Below are 12,582 nucleotides of genomic sequence, written 5' to 3'. Positions count from 1 at the left end.
TCTTTATTTTTCTAATCTTTTGGCATCTTTATTTTTTTATTTGCCATCAATTCAATGTGAAAAAGACAAAAATTGATGACAAATAAAAGAATAAAAATATGCTACAAAATAGGAAAATAGGAAAAAATGAAAAGAAAAGGAGTGCTTACCTCAGGGAAGGACGTGAGTTTGCCACAATATAATACATTGGACATCTTAGCAATGTGGACAGGGGTGATCAGGAGGAGGTGGCCAATCTCGACATAGGCTAATAAGCAGTTCAACAAGTTGTGGGTGAAGCCTACAAGCAAGCGTCCCACAAAAAAGAGAGATAATATTGTACATGGCTCAAACTCAAGACATAAATTTAACAATTCTTTTGGTCGATTTCAATGGGGCGGAACAAGAGAGATTTTGATGGAGAACAATCTTTCATTTATATTTTTATTGAAAATTAGCTTGAAATTATCCTTGTTTGGTGTAGTGGAGACTTGTGTATGAATGTAAGTACCTTGGTTGACATAGTCCATAATCATTTTGTATTTGAGCTCCTCAAGGAATGAGGTGAGTTTGCCACGATATAATACATTGGATATCTTAATAATGTGGACTGGAGTGATCAAGAGGGGTGGCCAATCCCATCGTGGGCTAATAAGCAACTCAACAGGTTGTGTGCGAAGCCTAAGAGCAAACGTCTCACAAAAAAGAAAGACAATATCGTATGCGAGTTAAACTTTGAGACATAAATTTAATAATTCTTTTGGTTGATTTCAATTATTGGAACAAGAGAGATTTTGATGGAGAATAATTTTTCATTTCTATTTTTATTGAAAATTGGGTTGAAATTATCCACATTTGGTGTAGTGGAGACTTTGTATGGACGTAAGTGCCTTCCTTGGTTGACATGGTCCATAATCATCTTGTATTTGAGCACCTTTTTGGTTTTGAGCTGTTTGTATATGGCTTTTACTTTTTGGGCTCTTTTTGCACATGGGTTTGCACCGCCTTAGTGCCTTATAGTTGGTTATTTTATCCATCAAATCATGGATAGCTGAATTGTTTGCACTCTGTTGAGAGAGAGAGAGAGAGAGAGAGAGAGAATGCTGATGGCACTTTACCAAGAAATCGGTTGCCTAATGTACCGTTCGTATGCCATTTGCTGGTATTTTATTTTTCTTTTCTCCTCGTTTTTAAGTTTTTCTCGATTGAGTACATTTTGATGATATGATTGAAGTGTTTACTTACTACTCTTTATGTGAAAGCCGAAAAAGTAGACTTCACTTTGTCGTTGATGTGTTTGGTCACATCATTTAAGTGAGTCCACTTAACATGATGACTTAATGTTTAAAGGCGCAAGTAGTGGTGGTCACAAAAGGATCAAATTCATAAATCAAGCAAGTTAGCGGAGTTGATTGCAAGAGAAAAAGTATGATGCAGTTGAAAAAAAGGGGTACAAGTCTAGAGAACTAAACTAATTTAATCTAGAATTTAATGATATGGGCTATTGAGTCCTTCCATTATTCGCTAAAATTGCTGATATGGCTAATGGTGCCTGTGGTGATTTTCTGTCGTGTTACTACTCATTAGACAAGTTTTGTGGTTTGAGATTGGCAATGCAATGCCTTGTGGAGCTGTATATGCACGAAACTTTTAACATATAATATATCCACTTCTCCAAAAGTTATGGTTTTGTGTGGGATGTTATCCTTGACATTGGCATTGCACGGACCCGGGTGCAAGTGGGGGTGCAAGTCTATTTAATATATGTGTTCAAGTCAAATGTTAGTTATTGCACAAAGCCAATCTAGTATAGGGATAAGGGATGCGCTTGCAAAGGTGAAATTTCTGGACTTCGGCGTGATTAGTGGTTTTGTTTTGCATAAATACCAACTTCATTTTTTTTATGAGTAAATGTGCAAATGAGCTTGATATATCCCCACGAAACTGAAGATATCACAGATCCTTCCGGTATCAAAGCTGTTAGGTACCTGCGTCTCACCTTTTGATGGTAATCTTGCGGTATCAAAGTTCTCAGGCAATGTTCTCAGTGGATGCTAGTTCTCTCTTCTTTGGCCTCGTTTGACAAATTTAGTATTGTTTCATCTCTTGTCGTCTTAAAAGTAACAACATCATCCTCGCTCCTACTGGTATGCATATTGTCTCTAGTTATGTCCTGTTTTTTCTCCCTGTCCAGGCTATTAGACTTCATGTCATCAATGATTCTGTATATTTCACGTTAGTGTGGTGATACAGAAATTTAGAAATGAAGTAAATGAGACCTTTTAACATCAACAGCACTATCCGAGGGATTAATAATATCTTCAATAGTCACTAGGAAGATCACTATTCGATCATTTCAGGCACATGTCTTAAGCTAGTATTAAAACTATTGTAATTTAATTTATTTAAAATATCAACCACATTGCTTATTTGTAAATTTCAGCTGAATTATTGTGAATGGATGATTTATGTTCCAAGGCATTCAAATATGTGTCCACACGGACATGCACATCTTCATGTGCTTCTACTCAGGTATATACTGATAAGATCAGGTCCATGAGGACTATTATAGCCATTCTATAACTTGGATACAGTCATCCTCCTCTCAACTATTGTTATTTCACTGAAGTTTTGCTTCGTGGAAGAAAAAAAAGCAAAAACTTGAATTGTTCCAATTACTCGAAACTCTGCAATTGGTGAACATGGTTAATAAATGCAGTTGATATGCATCATACCTACTTTTCGGCTCTAATTGTTTAGGAGTAGAGTATCTGACCAATTATGCATCCAGGTTCTTGATTTCTTTTGCTTGGAAGCAGGAATCGAACTTCTGGACCAAATATTAACCATGGCAGACCACTGATTCAAATGCAAATACATCAGCAACTAAGTTTCTATTGTGGTGTTTATTCTAATTTAGTTCCTTTTGCCAGCAGCTCCCAGACTCTCATCACTTGCTTATGCAGAGTTAAAATGTGTGAGCTGTGTTTATTTCTGCCGTTCCTTGTCCATTATTGATGTTGATGTGCACATCATCTGAATTATATGTGTGGAAGTTCTTCATTTGATGATGAGGTTATTACATTCTTCCTCTGCCTATGGAAAGTGAAGTACTACCCTTTCATAGTAAGCCATATGAACTCGACATCATTTGCTTGTGCTGCATTGTACTGTCTCTTTTTGAGCCATCAAAATTCAAAGATGTCGTTGTGGCAACTTTTCAACAAGAGAACTTATGAGAAGCAAAACACAAGAAGCCACGAGGAAGACGAAAACTAAGTTTCTTACATGTCAGAGGGGAAAAAACAGATCCTACCCATTTTTGATGATGTGGAGCCTGATGATGTTGAGCCCCCTTATACTAGATGGCCATACTTGAACACTAGAACAAGTTTCTTTACGTTGTAGAATCATGGTAGGAAGCTCTTAAGAAGGTTGATGAGATCAAGGGCTAGAACTAGCCAAAATGCAAAAGGTAAGCTTTAAAGATCCCTGAAATTTGTGGCTTTAGAAACTTGCCCGTCCAATTTGCATGCTTTCTCACCGCTCAATGGTTGGCTCGACATGGTGTGATGTGATTGAAGAGTTGGCTGAGCTTCCATTAAGTTTAGTCTGCTTACGTGTTAAATCTTACTCACTGCAGGTAGTCCTAAATCTCTCAAAGCTTATGAATTTGGTAGAGTTGGTCCTATCCAAGGCTCTAAATGTCAACCAGTATTAGACCTAATGCACACAAATGACTTGGGATGGACTGGAAGACTATCTAGACCGAAGAAGTTGGAGCCGTGTCTTCTCAATATCGGCGCACCGCCTATAGAGTTGGGTCCCTTTCTCTTCCAAAAAATATTGCTTTGTGTAGACTAGACTTGCAACCCCTTATGCAGCTACCGCCTTTCTTTACTTTCTTTAGACCTTCAAAATTTCAACTTGAGAGGATCGCCACTGTGCAACTTGATAATTATGTCCAGTTTAACTCCTGGTTAATGTCGATAGCAAGACATTTAAGTCGATGGAGCACTTAAGTTGACTGCATGTCACCTTGAGAGATTATTAATGCCATCTAGCTTAAGGACACTGGCAGTAATCAATTGCATCTAGCTGATTGAGACTGAGCTTCTTGGTATGCTATGATTACTGGATCAATGGATGCCTGTGGGTCAATTAAAATGATAGGATGCGATGAGTTAAGATCTCTTGGGGTCCTTAATCAATCCAAGTCTTCTTTGAGCGAGTCAACCTTTTGTGCACTAGGAGTATTTCTTGCCAATGCTTTAAAGAACTTAAAAAAACTTTTGAGTGAAGCACTGGGAAAACGTACTTCTGCATAGAAGGGTGCAAAGCTATATAAAAGTTAAGTGGTATATCGGGCTTGAATAACATTCAACATTTGTGCGTCTATGCGTGCTCCAAGCTGCAGGTTGTTGAGGGCCTTATCAAGCTAGAGTTTTTGATTGAGTTGGTTGTCTACGAGTGTCCTTTACAGGAAACATTGCTTGACATATTAAAGCCGAAAATATAGGATGTGCCAAATTCAAGTTAGACGGTGTAGAGAATCGCTTGACTGTTCACCAAAAGGCCATATTCGTTGCATGCATTACAAAAAAGATGTTCTTTGGACAGACCGAAGTCCAAAAGCATGAAAGTTGACTTTGAATCAGAGACAAACCCGATGCCTCAACCAGGATTATTGTAGTAGCATCAACGAATTTCACTCAAATATGACTAGATTTCAATTTCCCTCATACAAATATAAGTCGTGAGAAGCATGCCCTTGCACAGATCTATCATATGATCGATAAATTTATAGAATGTTCAAGAACTAAATCAACAATGTAACATACCAAAATTTACATTAGCCTGCAACCAATCTATAGGATCATCTAGTCACTTGAAATTGTCTAGGATTCTCAATTTTTGCCTACCATAGCAAACCTAAAATCCCCATATGAGAGGAGATATCTTAGGGATATCAGTTTAAAGCAGAGTTAAAAGAATGAACTAAAAGTGCGATTTTGGAGAACTTTTTGAATCTCTCATTTAGATCGATAATTATGCCTATTGATGGAGAAGAAACAAAATAAATGCATGCGAAGATACACATCGCAGGATGTGGGGATAATGCAGTGTTGTTCTTTCTGCATTCCCACCTTTCTTCCTTGGGTGTTATACCTTCGCATCATCTTTTCATCTCCTCATCTTTTCACTCTTTCTATTGCTGGTAACAGACGTTTTGAAAAGTGCTTTGTCATTCCTCTTTACCAAGTCGTCACTATAATGGGAGTGAACACAACCTATATAATTTTGTAATAATGCTTTGATCAAAGTATGATCTTGAGCTTCACACCTGATCTCTTTTCTAGTTTACCTTCAAATGACAGGATACCAAAAAAGAAAGAAAAAAAGCCATTTTCCGCAGTATAGAACCAGATTGGTTGCCTAATATGAGAATCCATAACCCGTGGCTGCCAATGAAATCGTGATGGTAATCCTTCCACAGTGGTTTTTGCTGAGAACGCTGGATTGCATGCTGTGTTCTAGGCATGTCATTGCAATAAACGTGGGGGACGTAAGGATATATGCTCAATCATCACACAATAATGTCTATTGTCATGGTTTGCTCACTGTAGGTGGTGCTTAAAAGTAGAATCTACTAGTTCAAAACAAGTCTATGCTATTACATAATGATTCACTTCATACAGCAATTAGATTGCACTGAATTCCAATTTTTAAGAGGATATGTGGTTCGAGCAGTTAAATAATCGGCCCCCAATTGCGTAAGTTGGAGTTAAATTGCAGATGCCAAGGGTATAATGATAGTTTTGTTTATCAAGAGTAAACGGACAAATACATGGACAAACAGAGGTGGAGTGATCTTCACCTAGAAACTACTTTTCACACAGCAGCGTCAATGCATAATTGTTGTTGACACCTAAATTTTACTATTTTATTTAGGAAGAAAAAAAAGAAGTAAAGAGTAAAATAAATAACTTTTATTAAAATGCATCGCGTATGTTTTTATTAAAATCCATTGCGCATAAACATTAGGAGCAACTATCACTAATTATTAAAATTAAAAATTTTAAAAAAACTAAAACAAAAATTGAAAATTAAAAAAAAAAAAAAAGTAAAAAGTAAAAAATTTCATTAAAAGGTATAAGAAAAATCGAATGGGGCCGAATAGAGGGCTTTTCTTCTTGCGTGGGCTCGCCCACCTATCTCTTTACCTTTTCTCCCTTTTGCGCTTGGGCCGGCCCCCGTGCAGGTCATCTTCCTCCCCTCATGCCAAGGGTACGAGCAGAGGAAATAGGGGATCGCCATGAAGCAGATGGCGGCGTGATCCGCGGGTCGAATCAGTCCGGCCGGCAAGCTGGCGGTGGCAGGGGCCATGCGCGCCTGCCGGTTCTTTTGGGGGTTCGAGCTACAGAGGGAGAGAAATTGGAAGAGCTGGGGAGGGTTTAAGCGAGTGAGGGGGAGAGAACCAGATAGTGAGGGAGCGCGAGAGGGTGGTCGACCGTCGCCAGAGTCCGTTCGTCAAGCGCCGTCCTTGCAGTGCTTCCCCCGAACCAAGTAGGTCTTGTGCGTAGCTTTTTGATTTGTGTCGAGTTGCGTCGCCTTCCCGAGGATCTCGCTTCGGGAACACCGTGGGATGGCCAGTCATCACTCGATCCATTTCGAGTTTTTCTCTCCCGTGGCCGCTGACGAAGTCGAGTAGATCTCTCATTTTAAAAGCCTCTTCCTGTGAACCCCCCGCTGCTCCGTCCTATTTTGGTAGGATAGGATGTTGAGTTTTGTTCCTCCCGTTAGTCACACGCGTACTGGGCTTCTGGGGGCTAATGTGGTTAATTTCAAATGCCCATTTGATGATTTTTTTTTAAGTTTGCTGCTGAGTCCGAGCACAAAAAGGGGTTGATATCGTTCCTCCGTTCCATGCCCACCACATGTTCGACGATATGTCTAAGCCGGCCTAGGCGCGTGCATTACCGATTCCCATGTGTTGTTCAACGCGGATAAGTACGTTTTGCATGTTATGAATCTTTTCCGCTGTGTTTTATTTGTCTCCCATTGGTTTCCTGGGTGTGGTGGTTGTAAGTGGTGCGCGGCTCGGAAGGGGCAGCAATGATGTCACGAAGTGATGGTGGCGGCAAGCGACGAGCTCAGCTGCTGCTTTGTTTATAGGGCTCGGCGTGAGAGAATAGGTTGGGCGTTCGGCGATGGAGGTATCGGAAGGAGGGGCCAATTTCGGGCGTGGGAGGAAACCATCGAAGAAGAAGAAGAGGATGGGCAGAAAGAAGAAATAAAAAGAAAAAGAAAGTGTAAAAGTGGAAAAGACAAAAGGAAAAAGAAGACACTCGGGAGAGGAAAAATTCCTGGGGATGAAGACCAAAAGGGATGAAAAAGGAAAAAGCAAAACAAAAACATAAAAAAAACTATAAAATGTCAAAAGTTGGCTTCGGAAGAAGCGTTGAGCAGAAGGTGGAGGAAAAGTACGAAGTGAGGAAAAGATAAAAGAAAGAAAAAAATTATTAAAAATTATAAAAAATGAAAAAAAAACGAAAAATTTCTATCTTTTTAATCCGACAGTGTTTTCGACCCAAAAATAAAAAATCCGACAATGTTGAATCTAGGTTTAGGTCGGGTCAATGGGTCGGATTGGGCCTACCCGATCTAAACCCGTTTTCCTGAATATAATAATATTAAATATTAAAAATCTCAAGAAAATTTTTAAAAAAAATTTAAAGAATTCAAAAAATTATAACAAATTCAAAAAAAATTCTGAAAATTCAAGAGCTTTCGGAGAACATTAAAACTTCCAGAAAATATTGAAAATTCGAGTTTTGTCTTTTAAATAATAATTTAAAAAATTGAAAAATTAGAAAATTAAAAAAAAAGTCAGAAAATTCAGAATTTCATTTTAAAAATTTAATAACAAACTTTCCCAACTATTTTCTTAAAAAATGGAAGTTTCTTAACTCTAAAGTGTGCTAAAAAATTCAGTAAGCCCTTAGGGCTCTACCTTAGGGCTTCGATGGTCTTCAAAGACATTTACTTTTGTTTGATGCTTTTGCTATTTTGATCTCTTTAGTCCAATCTAGATTAACATTATCTTTTCCTTAATGTTAAATATTTCCTCTCCCATGCAATCTATTTAAACACTTTCCTTGGCTACTAACTATTATTTTAATTATTGCATACCCGCATAATCATCTTGCGTGTTAGTGGATTGGTCTACAATTAATCAAAACTGCTTAACAAAATTTCTTTCTAAAATAAACAAGATTAGGTATCGAAATAACACTAATTAGTTAATTAGTATAATCTTATTACAAAATTCTTATGAACATCTCAATGCCGCATGAGATATGGGCTTGAGAGAGTTCGTGTCTAATCATGGACCGTAAGCTCACTTTTTAAGCAATAGCCCTAAATCTATTCCCTTCCCCAAGAGGTAAGTTATGACAATTGTGCATGGCATGCAGGTGATGTTTTAGCTCCTTTTGACAATAAATTCCCCTCATTATTCCAAGTTCTAGAGCTAAATCATGACAGCAAGCCAAAAGTCCACAAATGCTTGGGATGGCACAGGCACCTCGCGCAAACTGAGCAAGCATCATTGCTGATAGAATAGATGGTATATTCTAGCATGACTCTTGCTGGTGTTGGCTTGAAACTACCTTTTGGTTGTTTTAATAATGATGAAGGAATCGGTTATGGTTCCATTACCGACGGGCGAAAGGATTTCCTTCTCAATTCCTCCAGTAGACTAGAGAAATGCGTAAACGGCTATGAAGTAGGCCATTACTTCACTATCCAATGTGAAGCTCTTCTTATTGGTCCTTGGCAAGTGATCTTTGTAAATGGCGTACTTTATGGTTACCCAAAGAGATCTCCTTCTCAAAAGTTTCTAAAGGTCAAAGAATGATACTGTGTTTAGATTAAGAGAGGAGTGCACTTGCAAATTAGATGTAACGAGACCTTGTGCTACTGATCGCAATGCATTCCTGATTGCAATGCAATCCAGGAACCTTTTGCTAAACCTGTGTGCGCTCCAAAGTTATCATTATCAAATATAGGAAGCTTTGGCTTAATAGAAGAAATTTTGTTCGTAATCAGTTGGAGAAGATTTGAACCACAACTTGCTCCTCAAGGAAGTGTAAACACTAGGCTTGAAAAAGTACTTGAAGCAAGATATATGCAATAAGAATATTCAATAGTGGAACAAATTTCATGCTGTTTTTCTGTAGAAAACCTACAATTTGTGCCATCCAAAGCGTTAGAAAGTCTAATCTAGAATTTGTGCCTTCATGATGTTATTGAATTGAAAATTTCTCAAGGCAAAGAAGCTTTTTCTCGCAGGTCGTAAGAACCTCTCATTAACAGCTGAAGACGCATGTCAAATGATATAGTAATGACCTAGACAGGTAAGTTGATATAAGCCGAACCTTCAAATACTCAATCATAAACAAATCTATGGTAGGATCGGGTAATATTCTTCTTTTATACAAGTTTTCCTTTGAGGGGACTGAATTGCTACAAATACTCCGTAGTAAGAAGAGAATTTTTGGAAAAGTTTGAATCTTCCAGATCTCATTCCATAACGACTTAGGAGTTTGGTAGGATGAGGACAGATTATTTGTAGCAGGGGAATTAGCCTTGTTGCGTAATCTGTTGTAGCCGCTTTTGAAGGATTCACTCACTTGAGAAAAAAGATTCAATATATTATCAAACTCAATTCTAAATTCTTATGATGGAGAATGTGCCTCATACTTAAAGTGGTAACTAGGAAACATTAAACTCATAGGAAATTTAAAACACGCGAAAACTAGACGCATTAAAGACATAGGAAATTCAAAACACATGAAACTTAAAATTCAACCCTCCAGCCTCGCATTGCATCAAGATTTGAGCAATGCATTCAAACTCCCTGTTGGACCCGTTGGATCATGCTATGCTCCTTGAATGGGCCAAAATTTACTCCGTTTGCTTGTCTTGTCTAATAATAAATGGGCTTTGGTTAATTGATGGGCCTTGAGTTGGGCTTGTGAGTTGGTTGTCTTCAATGGAATTTTCAAGCTCTGATGCCAAATGGACTTTGAATGGAGGGCCTATCTTCTGGGTGTTTTTGCAATAATTCCAAGGTAATCTTCCATACATCTATATCCATATCGCAGCTTAATTTTGAAGCATGATCCACAATATCCGAAGGAAGCACCCCTACAGCTTTGACAATGTCTACGGACAAGGAATCATACTTAGAAACACCTTCGGGAGCTGCCCCTTTAAAAGCATGCTCACGAAAGAGTTGAAGGGCATGGTCATCTCTCATTGGTTCAAGCTTGTATTCCTCAACTGTCTGACCATCAACAGCTCCAACTTCGAAAGCATTTAAAACCTCTCTTTTCCTTGTTGTCACAATGATCCTACTTCCAGGACCAAACCAAGTAAGGTTCCCAGCTAACTCTTGAATTTGTTCATCCTCATCCACATCATCAAGCACAATGAGAACCTTCGCATTACGACATAGATTTGCCATTTCTTCAATCCCTTCATCGGAAGATTCAAGTGGTGCAGGTTTTTGCATTTGAAGGTCAGCAATCAACATACGTCGTGATAACTGAAATTCTTTCAAATCAATACCTGGAAGGAAGCTACATGCATCAAATAAGTCATGCGTCTTGTCAAAGACAACTTTTGCAAGTGTAGTCTTTCCAACACCGGGCACACCGCATATTCCAACCACCCGTATGTCTTCTCCACGCACTTCGCTCGCTCGTCCCTCGCTGTGGGCAACGCCAAGCTTTCTCATCATCTCTTGAACATGAAGATCAATTCCAACTGGTTTGTCGGTTACAGCTGGGTCACCCTTCAACACTCGCACCACACGTGCAACAACTTCTCTTGCGAGCTGGTCCTCGTACCTGCAAAACGTAAGTGATGAAGCAGGAGGAAGATAAGAAAGTCACGAAGAATGTTAAAAAGGTAGACAAAATTCAAAGTGGGGGAACCACGGTCTGTTCTTATGCATTGTTGAATTTTCACTCTTTAACGACATGATTACATGTATATTTATTTAAAAAGGTGGTTCATTTCACATAATCCTACACTTCTTTCTTTCCATTTATCTAAGAAAGAAAAAGGAAATCAGAAGTAAAAGCATTACCCCTTATATAGTTTCCCACTATATCCGGGTAATTCCCCGATATCTCGAAGAGCATCCCTCCATGTTTCGATGGTATCTGAGTCGACTCCTGCTGTGCTCTCATGTAGATTGAAGGCCCTTCCAAAATCCCCAGCCTGGTAGATTACGTCGGAGGGACTAACATCGTTGAAAATCGGGATAATAGTTTGTTCAGATCACCACTTTTGTTCCAACTCCCTGAGACACCATTTACTGGAAGCATAATCTATGAAGAGGATGGCTATCGAGATCCTTGACGAGGAGATGGCCTCTTCTAACTCCGGCCCTATCTGTTCTCCAACGGGGAGTTCTTCATCGTCTTTGAGGACAGAGATCCCCACATCTACCAATGTTTTGTAAAGGTTATTCATAATTGTTTTGCAAGTATCTGTACCTCTAAAATTCAAGAATACTTCATTCTTGAATGCAGATGGTTCCTGTCAAATAAAGGAAACTAAACCACTTCACATAGTAAACATAGTTTTTCAGGCCAAGTAGCATCTGGCCCAAAATAATAATAATAATAATAATAATAATAATAATAATAATAATAATAATAATCTTATGGCTCCGACTACTGATGGAGGCGAACCATACGTAACAGGTGGACTGCACCTGAATCTTCCAGCTCGTGTATTTTGACTTTTCTTCAATCCGAAATATTCAAAAAATTCGAAACACTCATGCTGATACATGAATTCACAGGTACTCTTTTCATGATGCTTCCGAAATTTAAATAATATTTTAAGTTTTAGGAGAAAGCAGAGGTACTAAACAGGCCCAGCGGACAATGTCAATAGTGCTTGGAGTTTGGATAGGATCTCCTGATTTTCAAAATTCAGTGGTTCAATTGTTCATGTCAAAGAAGATACGTAACATTGTAGACGATTTTTAGGGGAGAATTACCAAAAAAGTCCTAAACCTATTGCATTTGGGCCAATTCAGTCCTAAACTTTTTTTTTTGGCCAATTTAGTCCTAAACCTTTTATAATTGTGCCAATTCAGTCCTTCCGGCCAAAATTGGCCGGCTGGAGCTGACGTGGACGCCGGCCGGAGACAGCTGGTTGGCGAACAATTTTTTAATAATTTTTAATTTTTTTTCGAATTTTTTCATTTTTTGAATTTTTTTCGAATTTTTTTTTTTATTTTTTATCTCCTTCTTCTTCCTGCGGCCGGCCGGCGCCGGCCATTGGCAAGGCTCGCCCCCGCCGGCCACTGGCGAAGGCGAGCCTCGCCCAGCTGACGGCGAGGCCGCCGTCGCCCGGCCATGGCGAGGTCGAGCCTCGCCGGTGGCAAGCGAGGGCGAACCTCGCCCGGCGACGCGAGGCGGCCGTCGCTCGGCCAAGCGAGCTCGGCCTCGCCCGGCCATGGCGGCGAGCCTCGCCGGTCCGGCGACGGCGGCCTCGCCGGCCACTAGCGAGGCCGTA

The 12,582-nt window shown here is 39.3% G+C and overlaps 1 protein-coding gene across 1 annotated transcript; it reads right to left on the bottom strand.

Annotated features, from left to right (window-relative positions):
* Positions 1-9,981: 9,981 nt before the first annotated feature.
* On the bottom strand, positions 9,982-11,347 carry LOC104446404 (TMV resistance protein N-like). The gene is made up of 2 exons (XM_039311890.1): positions 11,138-11,347; positions 9,982-10,895 (listed from the first exon to the last, which is right to left on the bottom strand). Exon 2 carries the CDS (start codon positions 10,784-10,786, stop codon positions 10,046-10,048), a length of 741 nt encoding a protein of 246 aa, XP_039167824.1. The 5' UTR covers positions 10,787-10,895; positions 11,138-11,347; the 3' UTR covers positions 9,982-10,045.
* Between the last annotated feature and the right edge of the window lie 1,235 nt (positions 11,348-12,582).

Source organism: Eucalyptus grandis, chromosome 5 (assembly GCF_016545825.1).
Source record: "Eucalyptus grandis isolate ANBG69807.140 chromosome 5, ASM1654582v1, whole genome shotgun sequence".
Taxonomy (NCBI): Eukaryota; Viridiplantae; Streptophyta; class Magnoliopsida; order Myrtales; family Myrtaceae; genus Eucalyptus; species Eucalyptus grandis.
The sequence above is the reverse complement of the archived record's forward strand: the minus strand, read 5'-3'. Positions and strand labels throughout refer to the sequence as shown.